The following is a 22,460-nucleotide window of genomic DNA, read 5'->3' on the forward strand; positions in this document are numbered from 1 at the left end:
ATTGTCGCGGTTAAAAGAGATAACGCTCACGGACTGCCGACGGTGTGACCAACCTAAGAGCGTCTACTAATCATCTGTAACCGACGGGCGACCACTGTAGTTGTCATATGGGTTTTTATTTTTTTTTAATCGAATTTCATCCTTTGAACACGATTGTTGCTAAATATACGTACATATATATATAAATACACACCTAAGTTCTGAACGTAATAATATTTCGTTGCACACACTAGGCCATAGCCACATAGGTACCCTGGTACCCACTACTCGCGTTCTACGGGTATTATTATTTTATTTTTTTTTTTTTTTGTTCGATAGTATAAAGAGATGTTTTTATGTTGTGTTTTATTTCGTGTTTACGTCCAATAGATTTGCGATTATTATTACTGTCAAATCGTATCTTTTTACCATTTTTATCATACTCGCATCGGTAATAAATTCGGTGTTTTCGTCGATGTGCGTTGTGGCCGACGTCGTTTCGTGGATGTATTTCCCAGTGTTTTAATATTGTTATCGTCGTAGTTACATTTTTGCACGCGTTGGCGAATCAGTGACGACAACAAAAATAATAACAATAATAATAATAATAATATTTTTATAATATTCCACCGTCGAGGGACGTGATGCACGTCCGTGGAAAACACCCGCACGACGTGCCCGTCGGTACGCCGCTCGATGGTTTTTCCGCGGAACGCGGCGACTAAAATCGTAAATCAAACGTAATAGGGAATAATCTCCGTTGCAGTCGTCGACCATAAAATAACGCTCTGCCCGACGGACCGACATTACACCGAGGAAAGATTGTCTTCCTGGTCCGACGGAGATGCACGAACACTAATTCATATTTTGAAAAAAAAGTGAGTTTTCCTGATCTCCCCGAATGGGGATGAGAAGGGTACGACTTCGACATTGAACGGTTAACCTCCCTTCGTAACTTAAACCTCCGTAAAAAAAAAAAAAAATAATAAATAATTAATAACAATCGATAATAATATAATTATGACCATTTAAAGGCAGACGACCTTCGCGAAACTAGAACGCGACGTTTGCCATTTTCGAAATATAAAATTTTACTGAGTACAATAACGAGGGGTAACTTCCCGCTCGTCGTGTTGAAACGAAAAACGAGTATAACTTTTTCTCGAGCAACATTATTCCTATGTCGCATTTTATACCAGATGTTTATTATAGGTACATTGTAGTTGTCGACAAGGTTGACTAGTGCAATTTGATAGTGTGTGCCTGCAGCTATTAGATTCAATGACTGGACATTATTTTTCTTTCTTTTCCAGTTACTGTGTAATGTTATTTGTTGATCTAGTAATATCACGCATCAAGTAGATCATCATTATTGTTACACATTCCAATTGTTTGGAATGTAAATGCCTTATGTTTTTTGAATGATAATTTTACAAGTAGGAAGATTAAATAAGTATTATTTATTCTGTGATTTCACTATCAGTAGATTAGTGTGATAAAAAAAAAAAAATAATAATATTTAGTCTATTTAGTATACCTAACCAATAAAATATATATCAATGTCAAATTAAAATTCGATATGTTTAGCCGTTTAAGTAGATAATTAATATTATTATATGTATTAATGTATTATATTATACTCGTAACGTCATAGCCACTAACAAATAAAAATATTAAAAATAACTATGAGGTTCACCGCGAATTGATATTTCTTTATCTACCTCCCTAGTTCCGAGTGTTTTAACGATTAATTACACTTAACATAATGTAAACAGAACATTTTGCTTTGACCTTTGACTGTCCAGTGTTATTTAAACGGTTATTGTGGTCAAGCGGTATCAACATATATTGAATTTCGTTTAAGTATAGTATTATTCGATAGTGTGTTTGTGTTATGAATAATAGATAAACAATTAGTTGGTTCCTATTTCCTATGGTATTCAATGTGAATAAATTTAAACATAAATAGTTTTAAACGTCTCATTTTATCAAGTCCATTGATAAAACGTCAATTTAATAGGTACAAACAAAATTGCGTACTAGTTGGTATATTGGTATAAGTTTCAAGTAACAATTTTTTTTTTAATTCGATTTTCTTTTTGCAATTTCTAATTTAATTTTATATTATTCGATGTGAACCATTTTATATTTTTTTAAGTAAACTGCATCTATTGTTTTTACGTCATTGTGAATAAATTTAAAAATATCTAATAAAAAAAGCTTCTTTTCATAAAGGTAATGTTATAATATTATGAAGCTTGAAAATATTTTAAAATTTTACAGATTTAACAGAATAGATCTCACTTAATTTTACTATAGATTTAAACCATCAAATATTTTTAGATCTATCTAGATCTATATAAGATAGATTCGAAAATGTGTTTATAATTAATTGCTAAAAAATAGTTAATAAACCTCTTAATGGTTCGAGATGGATAGTAGGTATATTGTTATACAAAAATTTGTCAGGTATTTAAGATAACTATCGGCGTCACTAAACACTAGACTTGAATATTAAAACTGTAAAATACAAGGTTGCTCATTACTCTACATTAAACTATTTTTACCTCATTCATATGTGTATAATTTATTAATAAATAAATAAATAACTTATAATACAAATTTAAAATATTAAATGAAGGTTTTGTAATACATTTTTTATTATTTTAGATGGAGTTATCCGATTCATCTGGTAGTTCATCAACTGTGACTCAGTCTATGTGTCATGTACGAGCCTCTGAATTGTATCCAAAAAGAGATTTGGAAACCGATGAAGGTCCTCCAACTTTAGAACCACCACTAGTGCCTTTTGTTCCTTTAGCTGGTGAATCTGTTGAATACTTAGGTCGTGGTGCCAATAACACTGTGTTAGCACTATCCAATTACCGTTTTTACCTAAAAGTATCTAATGAAGGGTCAAAACGAAGAAAAGGCATTCAAGACAGTAACATACCATTGGGCCTTATTGAAATGATTGAAATAAAAGATCTATTTTACATGATCATTAGTTGCAAAGATTCTCGTACATGCAGGTAAGCATACTATGTAACTATGTACTAATTATACTTTGTATAAATTATTTTCTAGTCAAACACAACAATTATTTTAAATATAATCTTATTAAGAATAATTATTTACTAAAAGAAAACATATTTTTAATAAATTAAATTTGTTATAAAAGTTTCTAAAATATCTACATAAGTATATTTAGTAGTTATAACTTGTAAGGGATCTGCAATTAATATTATATTTGCATTCTTAGTAATTTCTATAGCTCAAATATTTATTCAAGTATTTCTTTCATTATATGACGTGTTATTATTATTATTATTATTATTCTTACAAAACAAACTTCATAATACTATATAACTATTACTTTACAATATTACAATCAAATGTATTATAATTTATAATTGAAATTAAATATGATATCCGCCTTCCCAAAAAGTAACAAATTCTATAAAATATTGAATGTGATATTTTGAACAAATAAAAATAAAAGTATACCCTAGTGACATAATGATATAATAAACAAAAAAGTTAAAATTATAACAATTATAACCTAACCTAACCTTATTATATAACTATTGTAGTCATATAAATATACTAATAACCTTGGTTTATATTTCCATTTCATTAAATTTATATTGACACTTATAAAGATTTCTTATTCAGATAGAAGCTTAATTCCTCTAATTTGAATATATAAATATACAAGTTGGACTTAATTTATTTAAGTTTTATTTAAAATATATATTGATTAAACATAACTATAACCAAAATAATCCACATTTTAAAAAAAATATTAAGATTGAAAAGATTTTTATTAGGTATACAACTAGATATACAAGTTACTAAGATGTTATTAAATATTTTTATAGAAATGTTGTAAAAATAATTATTTATCCTTCAATTATTTAACTTATAATTTATTTATAATTCTTTGATGTGTCAACTAGAAATGTTAGTAATAAAAATTCAATTATCATTTTTTATGAAATAATATTTACTAGAATTAGAAATATGATTATAAAACCAAGCTAATTGTAATCAATGAAAAATTTACTTAACACTATTAATACAAGATAATATATTTTTTTTTATTTTAGGTGTACTTTTACTACAAATGATTTATGTTTGGAGTGGTATAAACGATTAACCAGAGTAATAGTATCACCAAAAAACGTTCAAGATGTTTTTGCGTTTGCATTTCATGCTTGGGCCATTGAGGATCAATGTAATGAAGATCTTTCTTTAAACTTAGGCCATGATGGTGATGATGATTATTTTATGAAAGAGGTAAATTAATTAAACAATAATTAATATTAAACCAAATACTTTTATTTTATGATTTTAAAATCATTATGCAGATTGAAAGACTAAATATAAGTATTCAAAGTGATAACTCTAAATGGCGTATTTCTAAAGTAAATTGGGACTATAAATTATGTACCTCTTATCCAAATCGATTATTGGTTCCTTCCTGTATTACTGATCAAACTTTGGAAGCTGCTGCCAAATTTCGTAGTTCCAAACGAGTTCCAGTAATTGTATGGAGGTAAAAAGTTAAATTTAAATTGTTAATTAATAATTTTAAAAATTTCTTATACTAAAAATACTAATTGTGTTATTATGACTTTAATAAAAATATTAGGCATAAGGGTAATGGAGCTATTTTAGCGAGATGTTCCCAACCTGAAGTGGGTTGGTTAGGGTGGAGATCCTCTGAAGATGAAGACTTATTAAAAGCAATCGCTGAATCTTGCCAAAATAAATCTAAAAAACCTAAGGTAAGTATAAAAATAACCTAAAAAATAAAAAAGATGCATAATGTATTTATAATATCCTTTATAATTTTGTTAGAAATTAGTTGTAATTGATGCACGATCATATCCATCTGCCGTAGCCAATCGAGCTCGAGGTGGAGGATGTGAATGTCCTGAATATTATCCTGGATGTGAAATTCGATTTATGAATTTGGCAAATATTCATGCAGTCAGAAAAAGTTTTCACTTACTTCGTCAACTATGTGCCTCACCTCCTGATCTTCCAAAGTTTGTTCCTTTAAAATATCATATTTAATATCATAATCTATTTTCTTTATTTCTAATTAATCTAATATTTCATTTAGCTGGTACAGTTTACTGGAAAACACAAGATGGTTACATAATATAAGTGGTCTTCTTCATGCTGCTAATACTGTTGCAGCAACCATTGAATTTGAAATGCAACCAGTTCTTGTTCATTGCTCAGATGGTTGGGATCGTACTCCTCAAATTGTCTCTTTGGCTGAACTAATGTTGGATTCATATTATCGAACAATTGATGGTTTTCGTGTTCTATGTCAAAGAGAATGGTTAGATTTTGGACATAAATTTGCTGATCGTGGTCAAGGTGAAGATCCGAATGAACGATGCCCAGTATTTATTCAATGGTTGGACTGTATACATAATGTGATGTCACAGCATCCTTGTGCTTTTGAATTTTCCAAAACGTACTTAGTCAAATTAGCACAACACACATACTCAAATCTTTTTGGTACATTTTTGTGCAATAGTGGTGCCGAAAGAAAACGTACAGGGATAGGTACTGCTACATTTTCTGTTTGGAAACATTTGGCTGCATCTGCTGAATGTAAAAATCATTTATATTCATCTCAACCGGATAATGTAATATTAATGATACATTTATCAAATTTTCTTTTTAAACAATATAATTGTTTGATTTTAGGTTTTATGGATTAGTTGTAATGTGAGAGATATGAATCTTTGGAGAGATTTATATGTTGGACCATTTACTGATGGACCTCAACTAACAAAACCTACTGAAATATGTAATTCTGTGTAAGTAATTTATTAGCACAATACCTACATATTTGAACAAATTATTATTGATTTAAATACAGTTAATAAATCAGCTTAGATTAAATAATGCTTTATATAGCTACTACAAAGGCAATTTTCTAAGAATATTAATGTTTTAGAGAGAAAACATATATATTTTATTCGCATAGTTTTTCTTATTAAAAATTTTGTTTTAGATTGGGAATGGAAGGTATAATTGATCCATTAATAAGAATTGATCAGCCTATTGTGATAAACGGTGAAGGTCCTTGTATAGAGTTTTCAAAATCCGAAGATATAATATCTTTAGATGAAAAAGATGATAAATCTTCAGATACAAATTCTAGTTCATTGTCAAGTATTATTGCTGAGGAAAATGGTATAGGTAAACAATTAAAAGATTCCTTAATATATAATGATTATATAATATGTTTTATTAAGTATTTTGTTTGTTAAAATAATATTATTCATTATTCAACATTTGTGTAATTATATTTTGTTATGTAGAACGGCATTCAAGTCCAACTAATTGTATCTTAAATACTGTTGATGGACTGTTACCACTTGTAGACGATGTACAAAATAGACTTCAGCAGTTAATTTTAGAACATAAGGTAAAAAAAAAAATCAATAATTTATTAAAATTAACCATTAGTCTATTATTAAAATGATTGATTGTAGACGAGAGAAGCAGCTCTTCAAAATGAATTACATGTCACTCGGCTAGTACTGTTGCGGCAAGCAAGTCATCGTTGTAACGGTATTGAAGCAACAACTACGCCTGATGTGAATGGTCTATCACTAGCAGACAAAACTGATGACGATGTGCGTAACTAATTTAAAATTTAAAAGTATTAGCAGCCTTATTTGGGTACACTGATACATTTATCTAGTCATGTATTAGAATGAGGGTGGAGTAATTTTTTGAAGGTATCCGTGTGTAGCAGCACAGGAGGAGAGACGACATTGTCATGGGAACCTGTGGAATCGTTCGATGCTCAGCCAACCCTGTGGGTACCGGATCACGCGGTTACCCAGTGTACGTCGTGCGACAACAAGTTTTGGCTGGGAAGACGGAAGCATCACTGTAGGCAAGTTAAAGACCTTTTTTTATAAATAAATTTTATTGTTTTATTTTAGTATGCATCAATGTTATATTTTTCGTCATCATTTATTATTAGGAGTTGTGGCAAAATATTTTGCGCTGACTGTTCACGAAATCTGGTTCCTCTACCAGCTGAACAACTTTATGAACCTGTAAGAGTGTGCGAGCCATGTTTTTCAGTCGGAGCTTTAAAGACCACTTGCACTTCAACTACCACCACCACCACCATCACATGTAAGCAAGCTGTTGCAGATGATCAAAAAAATGTAAACATCACATTACAGCCAGCTCAGTCAAATTAAACTAAAACGAATTATAGGTGGAAGTTGATCAATTATAAACACGTCATGTAACATATTATTCTATGTGTGAATTATATAGAACAATATTATTGTTAGGATTGTTAAAAGTACAATTTAAGTTGAGGCGTGTTCAACTATAAATTATTATTATTTTTTTGTCTACTATTCTTTGTTATTATCTAAAACTTATTGGTCCACTGACTATTAATTACCCCCAACTGAGTAGTGAACATCTTTACAAATATAATATATAAGAATGATTTTGAGGTGAAGGCTTCTTTATTAGTGGCTATTAACTTTTATTATGGTTACCCCACAAGCTGGACTATTTTTTGTGCACTTAACAAGTAATATTTTAATTGTATCTGTTACGTTTTATCATTTTATATATATTATTATAATAAAAATAAAGTATAACAATTTTTGGAAGTTTATTTACTGTTATAAAGTATTAGACATATAACCATTACATATCCTTTGCAGATACAACTTCTTATATAAATCAAACTGTTTGTATTTGTTTTGTTGCTATTGTTGTTATTGTACTTTACATATTATAATAATAATATGTAATTAATGTAATTTGTATATAAGTTATTTAATTGAATAAAATAAAAATACAAAATGAAAAAAAATATATATAATAACATTTGTTTAATATAATATGCATATATATATAATATATATGTTTACATGTATGTGTAACGTAAAGAAAACATTTACTCACTGAGCACTAAGAAAACAATGGAAATGAGTTTGTCAAAAACTATAAGTATATATATTACAATTACAATAGTTTATTTCTTCATACATATTTCCGCTATAGCGGTTCAATTGTTTATTATTATTATTTTTTAACTCTAGTAATACAAAGACTTATCAAACTTACATTTCATATACAACTTCTAACATCACAGACAAATGGTACATAAGAAAATAATTCTTTGTACTTATATACACGTTGTTTTCTAAAGATATAATAATGAATTTTTGTACACAAGAGGTTCGTAATCTTTAAGAAATTATAATGTATTATATAAAATAAGTATGCGATTCAAGTTCATTAGAATAAAATTACAATTTTTCAAAAAATAATAGTTAATTTTTTGTTTAAACATGCAAAAATAAAAGAAAAACAACTGAATTGCTCTGAGGGAATAATTTTAAAAATAGGTCAGTGAAAAAAAACACTGAACTTAAATTAAATAAAGAACCTCATACTAAAACAAAAGGAAAAGAAAGAAAATATTGAGACTTGGAGAAGGGCCCTATAAATATTTAAAAGGAATAACAACTTGTTTATTTTTTTTTTTTTTTTGTAGTTTTTACGATTTTTAAACAAAATTGTTAAGTCGCCACAATTTTTACTAATTAAGAACGACCACCAACCTGGAACTTTTCGATATCTTCAACACTGAGCATATTTAAATTCTGCGACATAGCAGGCATGTTTGGTAAACGGCCAGCACGGGCTTGTGCCAACAATTCTGGAGAAAACCAACGTGCAAGCTGATTGCTAACAGGGGATTGTACCCGGTTCATACGCGATTTATCCCCAGAACCATAATTTATACCTTAAAATCAAACAAACATATTATTTTAATTCCTATTCAAAATTGAATAATTGATTACAATTTATGGACAAATTTCATTTTTAATTATTTTAAAAATGTTAAATTTTAATTTAAATGTATATCAAAAAGAAGAAAACTTACTGCGACCATTCATATTATTAGATTGTTGCTGTTGCTGTTGGTGTTGTTGTTGTGCTCCATGGTACCTAGGATAGTTACCACTTAGTATTTGCTGAATAGTAGTATTGACTGGTCGTTGCTGTTGTTGCTGCTGCTGTTGTTGCTGTTGTTGTTGTTGTTGTTGTTGTTGTTGTTGTTGTTGTTGTTGTTGTTGTTGCTGCTGCATAAACTGTTGTTGCTGTATTTGCTGTTGCAAAGTGTTTATTTGATGCTGAAGTGCATGTTGGGTAACTAAACAACAGATTTTCCGTGATAATTTTTCTCAATGAAAATCATTAATAAATTAATGCAAAATATCTAAAGGTAATATATCTAACCAGATCTTTCATCAGGTATATGATGTTTATCTACCAAAGGTTCTGAAGTTGAAGTCATCTTACGTAACACAGATGTTGGAGTAAGACCAATTCTTGGTTGAGACTGTGACTGAGATGAACCCAAATCCATAGCACTTTCTCCTCCAAATGATGCATTATGAACCTAATTAAAACAAATGTATTAATTAATTTAAATAATCATATCTTCTTTCTATAACTTATGCATACATTTTCCATCCTTTTATGGGTTTGGTCAAGTAATTGTCTTTTAAGCATTTGGCTTTGGTATAATGCAGCTTGTTGTTGTTGGTAAACTAAATCCTGTTGATTAGCCATTCTTTGGGCATCTAAAATTATATATTTGTATTTTTTAATATAAAATATATTATTTTTCAATAGTATCATATTTATATAAAACACATACTGCTTGAATGTTGAAATACTTTCATAAGACAAATAAGAGTTTCACGATAACGAGACTGATTAGCACTGGTCTTTTTCCATTGCTCAACTAAATGATGTAGCATTACTTCACCGCGTTTAATTCCTATTAAAAAATATAATTAATATTTAATACTCAAAATATAATATATAAATATTATACCCATAAGCATTTCTTGTGCTTCGCGGCTTTGCAATATATCTTTAGTAGGTGTGTAGAAATTGACCATATTTTGAAGTTCAACGGGAAGTTTGAACATATGTTGCTTAGACTGTTGTTGTTGAGCAGCCATTGCTTTTGCAACCATATTTTCATGTTGCTTTTGAATCTAAACAATTAATAATTATGTATTTCTAGTTTATTCTAAGTTATAACAATACATAAGATAACTAATGAAGAATATCCTATAAAATTATTGTGTTTTTATTTTGTTGAATTTCAAAGTTTTATATGTTAATACGAACTACAATTAAGTATATGTAAAACACTGATTACAGTAACGCTAATTGTGAGTACCAATTGAATTTATGAAGTTGAGATACAATTTAACAGAAAGAAATTGCTATCATTTTTTAAGAAATATTAAAATTAAATTTATAATGTATATGTATAATATACTAATATAATAATTATGATAAAGATTTTAATAATATGTACAATATTAACATAGTATAAGTATAAATTTTTTATTTTTCATTAAATAAGTATGTTTGTAGATTAATTTTACTTTTAAAACACTGAAACCTGTCTATTACGGACAATTATTTTGATCCCATGATTGACCATTATATACAGGTTCATTATAATAATGTGGTAAGTTTACTAAGTTTTATCAAAAAAAATCAAGTATATTATACAATTACTATTTAATATTAATAGTTATTCTTAACTAATATACAGAGTGTAACTCGTCTATTTGACATTATTGCATTTGCACTATTATTGAATTTATCAAATAGACAAGTTACACTGTATACTAACTATATTATACCTTATAAGTCAATACTAACATATATCATTATGTAACACTATATTGATTGACAGCAATAAACTTTTATTATCATAAGTCAATTATAATATATTGTTTGTGTGAATAGGTCGAGGTATTCATAGATTAAAATTATTTAAAATATGTTGAATATTGTAAATAGAGTATGATAATTTAAGTAAAAGTGGAATTCAGATTTAAGTTTGCAGTTTCTAGGGTTTATTTTTTTGAAAATAAAAATTGTTAGAGAATACATTTTTATATTTTTACATTATTGAATAACCAATGTTAACAATATTTAAATTTAAATATACGTCTAGAAGATGCATAGTATAGATTAACATTAAACTTTTTATTAATTCTTGTAAAAAAAAAAAAAAATATTTTTTAATTGCATTTTTAAGCTTTGATGTTAAAATTACAAATTTTGTGGATTTTTAACTGTAAAATAACTCATATATTATTTTTAATATTTTTTAGTTGCAGCAAGAAGTTATAGAATCCTCTATAATATTTAAGATTATTTTTACTTGTAAATGAAACAAAATATCAGACATAAATGATGAATTCCTTCAGCTCAAAATCTAAAATAATGGTTTGAAGATGTTAAATAAAAATTTACTAATACTAAATTTCAAAAATTAACATTAGTTCTATTACTATTGTTTTAAAAAACCATGAATTAAATAGTTCTAAAAGATTTTACAAAAAGATTTATATTCAACACTATAAAATATAAAGGATAATAAATATTTTTCTATATTATATTATTTCAAATAAATAAAATATTTCATTTAATTTATTTACCTGTTGTGCTTCCATGAGCTTCATAACAAGATCATTAGGAACTTGCATATTTGGTTGTTGACCACGATAATTATTTGAATGGCCATATGGACCTAAGTTTGTACATGAAAATAAAATAAAATTACTTAAAATCAATTATTCATTTGAGGTAATTATAATTTATTTTATATTAAATAAAATAAAATAATAAATAAATTATACAATTACATATTAATTTTAGTGCTAATTGATCACGGTTTTCAGAGGGATCAAATGATTAATTAAATATTTTTTAAGTAAATACACATACCAGTAGGGTTTTGTACTTGGTTTGCCATATAATTCTGTGGTCCTTGGGCATTATTCAGCATCTATAATTTAATTTTATTAATTATTAAAATTATATTCACTGATAAGTTTTAATTTTTCTAGTTTTACAAAAATAAAATATAATACCTGCAGTATGGAATAGTTTTGTGAGCTGTTTGTTACATGTCCATCATTGTTAGAGTTTTCGTGCTCATTTTGAGACATCTAAATATTAAAAAATATTATTTATTAAAAAATCTTAGTATAATTTCAACTATTCACACTTGCCTTCATGTTCTGCAGTTTTTTTAGTTTCATTTCTTCATGGAATTGAATATTATTATGTGGTGGTGAATAGCCATTTTGTTGTCCACTTGACATACGTAGCCTAGATTCAATTTCTTCAAGACTTTGAACTTTACCATTAACCTCTATTAAAAAAAAATAATAGTTAAATGATAACTATATAACTTAACAATAAAATAGAAGGAAAAAATTACCTAAATCGCGTATGGCAGCTTTAGGATCAGTCAACTGAGGTGCACTAGCTTTAATAACATCCATGATAGCAGGAGGAAGTTTATTATTTTCACTTGATGTGATAGAGTCATATGCATTTGTTAAATTTTTTGATTCATTCTGACTATTATGTTTAACCATTCCCATGAGCATTGATGATAACTGTCTAGGGTCTTCTTCTACATTATCTGTTGCACCTTCTACAAGCATAATACAATGTTTTTTTATTAAATTGTTATTAAAAAATAAAAAGATGTATTATAAATAATTATGATAATTATTATCGTACTATTAGTTGCAGAATTTAACATTTCAGTAGAAGCAGATGAAGCACGACTACTATCATGTGTAGTAAACCATTGGCGGAATCGTGAACCAGCTACATTTGCGTCAGTTTCTCCTTCAATATGCATTATATCACTTAAGTAATCTGGCTTTAAGAAATCATCAATATTGAAATCATTGAATACATTGTCGTTAGTTTTATGCTCAGCATCATAAGCTTGAATGAACTCATTTCCAGTTATTGATTCAGAATCTTTTTTAGTTTGGTCTTCGTTCTACACAAAACAATAATTATAATTTCTATAAAATTAAAAATGTGGATTTAAATAACTTTACATTGGGTTTTTCAACTGTTGGCTTTTTCTTTTTATCTTCATCTTTTTCCTTTTTAGTTTTCTTTATTTTAGTTTCATTAGCTCCTTTTATAGCAGCTGCTGATTCCGTGGATGTCGAGTCAATTGAATTCTTTTTAGTACGGGGAGCTAAATATTTTATACATATTACATTAAAACACTTTCTTGTCATTGTTAAGATTAACAATATTTACTTACTAGGTTTAGTTTTTTTCTTTTTTGTTTTGTCAACAGGTGGATCTTCAAAACCTCGCAACTCAATAGTATCATGTTGAGAAGTTGGGCCATCTTTTAATAATAAAAATATTTTAGTCAATTAAAAAAAAAATAATCATGATATATTATTTTAAATAATTATTTAAGAGAATGCCTAACTTACAACATACAAGTGTTTTTGTTTTACATACAAAATAACAAATTTTAGTTGTTAAATTTAATATTATGAATGAATTAACCTATTAATAAACTTAAAGGTAAGAAATATCTATACTCCGGCCCACGAGAGATCAGTACTTTTACGCACATGTAAAATACCGGGCAGCAATGCTCTCGGTGGATAAATGAGTGGATGCACGGATCGGACGAGTTTTGGTCAAAATGCGGTACTGATCTCTTGTGGGCCAGAATATACTTATCTCACAGACGTTTATTAATATTTAATTTAAAAGTGAGTAATGATAATTACTAAATTCTTATACTTTAAATAGTTATAAGTTATAACTCACTTTAACATTAAATTATTAGTAAAATCCTATGAGGTACTTTATATTATATTTTTACCTTTAAATTAGTTAATATGTGTCAATTCACTTTAATATTAAAGTTAATCACTCTAGATTGGTTCTGCTAAATACAAATGTGTTGTAAATTTGTAAGATGGAGACAATGTATATGTTATATCAACCTCTTCAATGTTCTAATAAAAACTCATTAACCTGTCATCCATTCCGGTTCTTCTTGCGTTCGATAAGAATCATTTCGGCGTCTATCATAATTACTAGAACCTTTGAAGCGATCATAATTTCTATAACGATCTGTTTCTCCTCTGTCAAACTCAAAATCTTTTCTACGAGGTTCACTAAAACATATATTATTGAATAAATAATAATAGAAGATCAAAAATGTAAAAAATAATTATAAATACAAACATTGAGTTATGAGATGAAGATTCACGAAAGCCGCCTCCTTTACCAAAGTTATAATTATTAGCGATTCCATTTTCTGGCTGACGAAAACTAGAATCCCAAGAATCTCGACTCATTAATCGACCACTACCAACTCGACGAGGTTCTCGAATGGGTTCCCTATAAATAAATATTTTATAAATAAAAATATACAAACAAAATAAAATGTACCATACCTTTCAACATATTGTTTAGCAGATGTATTCAAAGGACTATTTGAACGTTTTGGTACATTAGAAGCATTCATAGTAACAAAACATCCTGAATTGAAACTGCGTCTTTGAGGACTCAAAACTATATCTTGATCCTTTTTCAAACGGTCTTTAGCATCCTGCGGTTTTTTCTAAATTAAAAGTTATTAAAAATTGTTTAATAATATTATCTTACACTATCCTATTTTTATTTTATAATTTTAATATTTGAAAATATGAGATAATATATAACATATTATATAGAAGTCAATTAATAATTTTAATTTTTGGCAAATCAATAATATATGAAAATAACACATTTTACGTAATATTTAAAAATAAATTTTCTTTACTATATTTGATTTGGCTTGATGCTACCCTGTAGATGATTGTAACTATTATTATCATATATAGTAATGAAAATCTAAATCTAAAAATTGAAAATTATAATTCTATAAAAATTAATTACAAAATCAATATAAATAAATAATGAGCAAATTTCACATCTATTTTAAATAATTCAATAAACTAAATTGATGAATGCTTATTATATAGTTCATTATAAAAACCAACGTACTTCATTAGAGATTTAAAAGGTCCCACAAAATTCTACAATAATTATCTATAGCATAATTGTATTACAAAACACTCAATATTCTTTAGCCTAAACTAGTCAGAAATTAGAACAAATGCATTGACAAAAATCACTGTATTATATTATAGTTAAATGAATATTTAGATTATGGAGAAAATGACAAAGATGAAAATATACTGTTAACTTATATATTAATTATATGAATATATATACAGACACAATCAAGTAGAGATTTAAGGGATTTGAACACCACTTTGATTCTTTTAACAACCACTGGTGATTATGTGTTTTCATTATCATTTGAATAAGTTGAATTAATTTTAACAAATATTTATAAAATAACAATATAAAACTAACCTCAGTTTTAGATTCTCCATTTTCTGTTGGTTGGTTCTGCCAAGGTGGTAAATCAAATGCTACTGTCTTAGTATTAGTAGCGGGTTTTCCACTGGCTACAGGTCTACTTCCTCTGTAGAAAAAAAAACAAATTAATAACTATTCAAATATGCATCTAAGTGGTTTTATATAACAAGCAACAAAAATAATTTATTATGTACTTGTAGAATATAAAAACTGAAACTTACTTTCTAGTTTTTCCGGCAAGTTCTACATCCAAGTCAGGGAAGTTGTCTAAAAATTTTGGGCGCAATTTGGAACTGCTCAAGTTTTGTAATTCCAACAAAGCTTCTTTGGTATATTTTTGTGTTGGCTGTTTAAATCTCACTACTTTAACTTTATCTTCAATGACTGTTTCATTTTCCATTTCATTTGTTGTTATACCTATACATATTTTAGTTTATTGTTTAGTTATACAAATAAATATTATTTAAAATTAAAAATCTTATACTTTTGTAAATATATCAAATTTAAGTTTATATAATTTTTTACTTAAAATAAAATACACAAATACGAAGTAATACAGTAATACAAACCTAAACAATTTTTTAGGCCTTTTGTACACATACTATTATAATTTAAAGGTAGTTCTGGAATATTTTCTTTACAATGAGGCATGGTTTTCAAAACTTTTTTTAACATATGACCTTGAATACCAGAATGTCGTTTACGACTTTTACTAACTCTACTATCCATGGTGTCAATTATTCTTTTATAATTAAATACTAGACAATCACAAATTAAAATTTAACATTCTTATACATATTATATTATAAGAAATTTTGAACAACTAAGTTCATACAGGTACTAACTAATAAAAATTATAAAATCCAACTGAATTATTTTCTTTGATAAAAACAAATTGGAATTTCTTAAAATGATTTTCTAATAATAAATAATCAGAGAATTATTTCCCCCAATCTATATAGGTAATATAATATGATAATATTATCTTAATATTGGCTAAACTCTAATAAATAGCCAGTCATGTGTAACATAAATAAATGAATACAAAAGAACATTTTATGTTGCATTTAGTTTTTGATTGATAAAAACCTAACAACTATATTTGTTAAATATAAAGTATGATCATTTAAGAAAATAATTAAATTATCAATGAATTTGTATTAAATAGAAAAAAATATTAAAAATACAAAATTCATAAAAATTACCTTACCAATGATTATTCAATATAAAGCTTTGATAAATATATACATATATAATAGACATTATTATTATTATTCATTACATATATTTTTTAATTTCTGTAATGGAATAAAACCTATTAATAAATTAACTATTTTTAATATTCAATTTTTTTTCAAATAACACTATATATTATTTTTATATAAATAATAATACAATTAAACTATATAAATTAATTTTATAATATTATTCAAATAATAGTATTCCTAACACCTAGCATAAAATAATATATTTATTTACATAGGCCCATAAAATATGATTTATTTAACAATTGTAATTAAAATTTAATTATGAATTTAAGTTCTTGAGTATTTATTCTCTTAAACCAATTGAATCATTCTGAACTCAAAATGAATGTCTATCAACTAATCAAATAATTACAATGTTTAATAGGACTAGTTCAAAAAAAGTTAGAAAAAAACCAATAGCGTGATATGTACTATGTACATTTAATATAGTATGTTACATTCAGTTTTTCAATAAATCTTTTTCTATTATTAAAAAGGATATGAAAATTAAATTAAATACCTACCTATAAATATGTAATTTAAAATATAGCTAAGAGAGTAATAAAATTAAAAAAAATAAAAAGAGTATTAAACGATATATGTTTATATATTACTATGTAACAAAATATAAAAATAACACAGTAGTCCCGTAAACAAAACAGTTAAGGTGAATATTTCTTTTATTCTAATTATTTTAATATTTCTTGTAATTTAAACATTCAATTAATTTTAATATAATTAAAATAATATAATCTCATAAATTCACATTGATAGGCCATTACAAAATATGAGACAAAATAATTCCTAATCAATTAGATAAAACAGGCTTATTAATTATTCTTATGAATAAAACTAAATGGCTGAACTGCTATTATTGAATTACTGAATTATACGAAAACAAAATACTTTTCTTAAACTTGTGACAAAGTAATATTATATGTTATTATCAATAATAGCCAATAAATAACAGCAAAGATTATAACACTAAAATTAAAGAATATGTTCAAATGCATACTATATTAGGTATAATATTATGAAAGATTATGACAAATTAAGAGTAAGTACTTTTATTATTTAACATTTGATATACAACTTTACCTATATAATATATTTGAATAATTAGAATAATTTGATTATAATTTAATAAGTACTCTGATTTAAATATAAAAATGATCATTTAGCAGATTAGTATAAATTACACAAAATAAATATCAGCATAGAAAATAAAATATATTGAAACTTGTATGTAATATAATAATAAAATATAGGCATTAATAATAAATAAAATTATTAATAATCAATATATTTGATATTCTAATTTTTATTTTTAAATATTTGGATAATTCTTATTTAATTAATTATGTACCAACTTGATTAATTGTGATCTGGCAGAAGATAAGATTTATTTACATAACAATATTTTTAATTTCTTATAATTATTAAGGTAGTTATAAAAATATTTTACCAGAATATAAGTCTGTCGAAAAAAAATGTATATTTGTTATATGTCTATCTTACAAATTAAAATTGTCATCAATAAATTGTATAACATATAATAATAACTGCAATAAAATATTAATTTTAGAGAAAATTATGGAAAAATTTATTATTCTAAAAAGGAGTCTTGTAGTTAGATTACTTTATATTTTACTATAAATATAGAAAATGGATATATAATTAGTTATATTAATTTTTTTTTTTTTTTTACTTTTTAACTATGTTAACTCATTCAAGAACAGTAAGTAAATATTTTTTAATTCATAAAACATGTTTCTTCACTATATTTATCTAAATTATTTACACTAGTATTTCATCAATTTAGTTTATAATTAATACTTGTTTAGTGATCATAAATACAATTAATAAATACATGTACTTAAGCATAAGATTTAACATTTAATATAAAGTTTTTAATTTAGCAAAATAAATTCAAACTATATACCTATACCATTGATTAATTATATGTATATTTAATCAATGCCTTTACAATTAGAAAAATAAAATTCTAAGAACATAGCATATACAATGATAAAACACTCAAATATATATTTGATTGTCTAAAATCTACTTAGTTATTACTATTTCTAGAATACCTAACTAATATTTGATACTAACTATATGTTAAACACAATTTATATTGAATGTGGTAAAATTAAAAATAAATTGTTTATAACTTGAACCAACTGATACAACTGAGATCATTTATAAAATAATGTTAAACATAATAGATAGATTCAATATTTTAATTAGTTATTGAGTAAACTAAAGCTGATGGTTTAAAATACATAAGCATTTCTAACAAGTTATTTTTGATAAGGTACCTACAAATAATTATAATATCAAATACACCAGAAGTCTAATTACTATTTGGAAGGTGACTAAAAAACAAAATATTAAATAAATGAAGTGTTAAGAGATGAACAACTTAATGGTTCCAGTTCTAGGTCAGATTTACCTACAATTATAATGATTATTCTAAACAATGTATTTACTTTTGTAGACTTATGTAAATAATTGAACGTGGAATGAATATTTCGAGTACTTACCTTCATTGTTGGCATCCGCCATCGATTTCGATAATTTGTCATTATCGTTGATCATTTCGGACATATCGACACTCGGCGACGACCAAGTCTTCGTAACGAGAAAACGACCAAATATCTGGACGCCGTTTTTTTCAAGCTACAATATCGGACATGTAAGGAACACACGGACAACAACAAACACGACGAGACGAACAATTATAGCTCACAGTAGGCCCGTGTAGAATGCAGATAAACAGGAACAAAACACAGTTGTCTCCTGTTGGTGTACAAGACGATATCGTTATTTGTTTCCTGTGCGCGACTAATGGACGGACGGCTATAATTGTTATTTGTAAATTTGTTAATATTACACTAATTACTATTATTATTTATTTATTACTATTATTATTATTATTATTATTATTATTGTTATTATTGAACGGTGATAACCGACGCCGAGTGTGAATACTCTACTGTTGTAGCCCGTAGTTGCAGCCCCGTAGGATTATTACTTTTTAGCGCGTACGTTAACGACCGACCTATACGAGCGTTGAACTGAAGTACGAAAATAATATACATACGCCGTTAGTGTTCGTTCGACTGCAACAAAATCAAATAGTTAATCAAACAAAAAAAAAATTGTTTACTTAGACGACAATTAAATAACAAAAAAAAATTTGAAAAAAAAATATAGAATCCAAGGGACGACTGCTATCGCGATCCGCAGCTCGACATAAAAGAGAACGAGCGAAGCAAACGGGGAAATGAAAGTATCAAAGTATGGAATTTTTTTTTTTCTTCTTTTAGATCACAGACATACAGGATGCCTATTGCCCGGTGATGGTGATAGTTGCGGTGGTGGCAGGTGGGTATTACTGTCATGGAATAAAATATACCAATGTGCTGGGTAATGTGTCGTTATCAAACGATTATTTTCAGTCGTGTTCATAGACCTTAGTATAAGCATAGAACACTATGGTATAAGTAGAGCACTATAGAACATGTTTTATAGAACCTTAGCACAGGTTGACGAAGTCCGATCAATTTATAAAAATAGTATGATAAAATTGCTTAGCCCTGCTATGGTTATTAAAAACAATTAATTTTCTAATTTTATATGAAATAATGTTTATTTGATAGTTATATTTTTAATAATTTAACGAATAAGTGGACATTTTAATATTGTATAATATACTTAATATGACTACACATCAAGTAGGTATAAGTTAAGTACTTATCATTGATGGACAATTGTCAATTAACTCTAGAACACACTCTATAAACACAGAATAAAATGTTTATAACGACAATTTTTTAATGATTAAGTCATTATCATTATTATATTATTATTATTTTTATTGTATTTTTATATAGATAGGTTGTCTTATACTTAATATGTTAAACTTTTTAAATGTGTTAATAATATTATAATAAATTAATAAATACAAACATATTTTATTTATCAATGTAACTTTTAACTTTAAATGTAAACTAACCTTATAGTATACCAAAAACCTTTTTATTATGTATATTAAATTAATTTATAATAGTTTAGTAAATTAACACCTATATCTACTCATTCCTTCAATTGTCATTATTTTAATTTAATTTTTTTTTTTTTAGACATCCAGAAGCTGCCAACAACTATACATTTCTGCAGAGACAAAGAAGATGGAAGAGGGTGCGAAGCATTGATCCGGCCAGAAAATGCTGCCTAAAGTTACACGCTTCAAACACCACCATCGGCATTCTTCCAACAAGAATTAGTGGTCAATGGAACAAGTGAATGTGTGATTTTTGCAAATTTGGATGCAATTGGAAGATTCTGAGAAGAGTTGGCCACAGTAACTACAGTTGGAATTGACGGAACATTTAATACTGTCCTCGCAGCTCCAGCAGACTTGAAAAGTTTTCTGACTTTTCAAGTAGTATTTAAGAGTGTATCGTTTCCAATGGTGTATGTTCTTTTAAGAAATCGGACAAAAGAAACATACTTCACCTTATTTAACATATTAAATTACTATTATTTTTCCATTAGTAATCAGTAGAGTTAAGATGTTGATGACATTTGCATTTTTTTCCCTTTGATCCCATACAATGCTATCCTAGCTAAAAATTTGATTCATACTATCTTGATACAATATTTTAATTTTATTTTGCATTTTTCGGCATTTTTAGCTATAAATCCATTTTTTGTAGTTTTTGTACAATGTGGGGCAATTTTAAATTTTAGAGCAAGTATTAAACCCAAGTTTGGAAACAAATTTAATTAATTATACAGTACAACAATGCAATATAAATATTATTAATAAGAATATTTTTAATATAATTTTTTTTTTCATTTATATTTTACTTTTTAATTTATTTTTAATAATTTTATATAATGCTTAAAATTATAAATGTATACTTTTGTTTATTAATATATTATTATTATAATCTTTAATTAATATTTTGAATCACTACGCCCATATCTCTAATAAAAATTATTATTTAAAAATACATTTTTTTCACTTAATTAATTTTTAAGGTAATTTTTGCATTTTTTTTTTTAGGGCATTTTTGTGTTTTTAGGTTATCAACATCCTAACTCTAGTAATCAGCAATGCTTTGTTTCAGGAAAATTAACTTACATTGAATACTAGTTTTCAGTTGAGTTCAATCAAGTTCAGAATAATCTCAGGTTATTAGTTAATACATTAAACTTATTTTAGTTAATTTGAAATATAATGTAAATTATTCAATTTACTAGATTAGAGATGGAATATTAAGATCCGAACGAGTTATGGTCACCCTTAAATTGCACAAAATGTCCAGCACCTTAATGAATTGTTCATTGTACCTATTTTATTGTATTGCGTTTATCAAATTAAATAAATAAAAGGTTAAAAGTTGAATTAAATATTAATATATTGTACTGAAAAACAGTAGAAACTCCTATTAATGTAATATACAAATATTACAAATATATGGTAGTAATAACAATTATATATATTGTAAATTATAGCAAAATCACAAAAAAAAAATAAATAAAACGGCAATCTTGATCATAGAATATTCTACATATTCCAAATTATATAAAAAAGGCAGACATAAACATATGTAGTATGGAAACATTTACCACATAATAAAATATTTTGTTACCTAACTATTACAGTATTAATGTTACAATAACATTAACAAGAAACATATACCTGGTTATATGATCAATCTTCAATCACTAAATATTTAATGAATCAATAATGAGCTAATGGTCCCTGGTCCCTTAAACATGTTTTAGTGACCCATGATTGATCTATACAATTTTTTTGAGCCATTAAATTAATTTTCTATACAATCAGGCATTATTAGTATAATATTTATGACAAATCATATG

General features: G+C 26.3%; 2 protein-coding genes and 1 long non-coding RNA gene across 11 annotated transcripts; 2 read left to right on the forward strand and 1 right to left on the reverse strand.

Annotated features, from left to right (window-relative positions):
• The first annotated feature begins 274 nt into the window (after window positions 1–274).
• On the forward strand, window positions 275–7,721 carry LOC113552972 (myotubularin-related protein 3). Of its 5 annotated transcripts, none has more exons than XM_026956044.1 (13): window positions 276–857; window positions 2,650–3,011; window positions 4,089–4,278; window positions 4,350–4,537; window positions 4,634–4,769; window positions 4,843–5,033; window positions 5,111–5,648; window positions 5,710–5,822; window positions 6,020–6,207; window positions 6,330–6,436; window positions 6,504–6,647; window positions 6,767–6,913; window positions 7,004–7,139. In XM_026956044.1, exons 2-12 carry the CDS (start codon window positions 2,650–2,652, stop codon window positions 6,911–6,913), a joined length of 2,304 nt encoding a protein of 767 aa, XP_026811845.1. In that variant the 5' UTR covers window positions 276–857; the 3' UTR covers window positions 7,004–7,139. The 5 variants fall into 5 exon arrangements, with proteins under 5 accessions (XP_026811847.1, XP_026811845.1, XP_026811846.1 ...); XM_026956045.1 differs by having other exon boundaries at window positions 6,770–6,913; XM_026956042.1 differs by having other exon boundaries at window positions 278–857; window positions 6,753–6,913; window positions 7,004–7,720.
• A 763-nt stretch (window positions 7,722–8,484) lies between these two features.
• On the reverse strand, window positions 8,485–19,828 carry LOC113553642 (eukaryotic translation initiation factor 4E transporter). Of its 5 annotated transcripts, none has more exons than XM_026957084.1 (21): window positions 19,669–19,828; window positions 19,109–19,424; window positions 15,537–15,732; window positions 15,310–15,421; window positions 14,343–14,509; window positions 14,131–14,286; window positions 13,918–14,060; window positions 13,181–13,270; window positions 12,966–13,111; window positions 12,634–12,904; window positions 12,326–12,544; window positions 12,114–12,256; window positions 11,973–12,050; window positions 11,827–11,887; window positions 11,538–11,629; window positions 9,905–10,070; window positions 9,725–9,847; window positions 9,529–9,647; window positions 9,301–9,463; window positions 8,945–9,214; window positions 8,485–8,803 (listed from the first exon to the last, which is right to left on the reverse strand). In XM_026957084.1, the coding sequence occupies exons 2-21, from the start codon at window positions 19,170–19,172 to the stop codon at window positions 8,601–8,603; spliced, it is 2,982 nt and encodes a 993-aa protein (XP_026812885.1). In that variant the 5' UTR covers window positions 19,173–19,424; window positions 19,669–19,828; the 3' UTR covers window positions 8,485–8,600. The 5 variants fall into 5 exon arrangements, with proteins under 5 accessions (XP_026812885.1, XP_026812887.1, XP_026812884.1 ...); XM_026957086.1 differs by having other exon boundaries at window positions 19,109–19,364; window positions 19,669–19,819; XM_026957083.1 differs by having other exon boundaries at window positions 19,488–19,815.
• A 1,713-nt stretch (window positions 19,829–21,541) lies between these two features.
• On the forward strand, window positions 21,542–21,981 carry LOC113554694. Its single transcript, XR_003405293.1, has 2 exons — window positions 21,542–21,767; window positions 21,837–21,981. It is a non-coding gene; the product is annotated as an uncharacterized LOC113554694 (long non-coding RNA).
• The last annotated feature ends 479 nt before the right edge of the window (window positions 21,982–22,460 follow it).

Source organism: Rhopalosiphum maidis, chromosome 2 (assembly GCF_003676215.2).
Source record: "Rhopalosiphum maidis isolate BTI-1 chromosome 2, ASM367621v3, whole genome shotgun sequence".
NCBI classification, from domain to species: domain Eukaryota; kingdom Metazoa; phylum Arthropoda; class Insecta; order Hemiptera; family Aphididae; genus Rhopalosiphum; species Rhopalosiphum maidis.

What these genes read in the sequence shown, in the direction of transcription:
- LOC113552972 (XM_026956042.1), top strand. Translation starts at nt 2,650, where the DNA reads ATGGAGTTATCCGATTCATCTGGTAGTTCATCAACTGTGACTCAGTCT. An exon ending in ATGATTATTTTATGAAAGAG is followed by an intron (nt 4,279 to 4,349) that starts GTAAATTAATTA and finishes ATCATTATGCAG; the next exon opens with ATTGAAAGACTAAATATAAG. An exon ending in TGCTGAGGAAAATGGTATAG is followed by an intron (nt 6,208 to 6,329) that starts GTAAACAATTAA and finishes TTTGTTATGTAG; the next exon opens with AACGGCATTCAAGTCCAACT.
- LOC113553642 (XM_026957081.1), bottom strand. Translation starts at nt 16,044, where the DNA reads ATGGATAGTAGAGTTAGTAAAAGTCGTAAACGACATTCTGGTATTCAA. An exon ending in AGCTGCCATACGCGATTTAG is followed by an intron (nt 12,257 to 12,325) that starts GTAATTTTTTCC and finishes TTTTTTTAATAG; the next exon opens with AGGTTAATGGTAAAGTTCAA. An exon ending in AAAACTATTCCATACTGCAG is followed by an intron (nt 11,888 to 11,972) that starts GTATTATATTTT and finishes ATTAAATTATAG; the next exon opens with ATGCTGAATAATGCCCAAGG.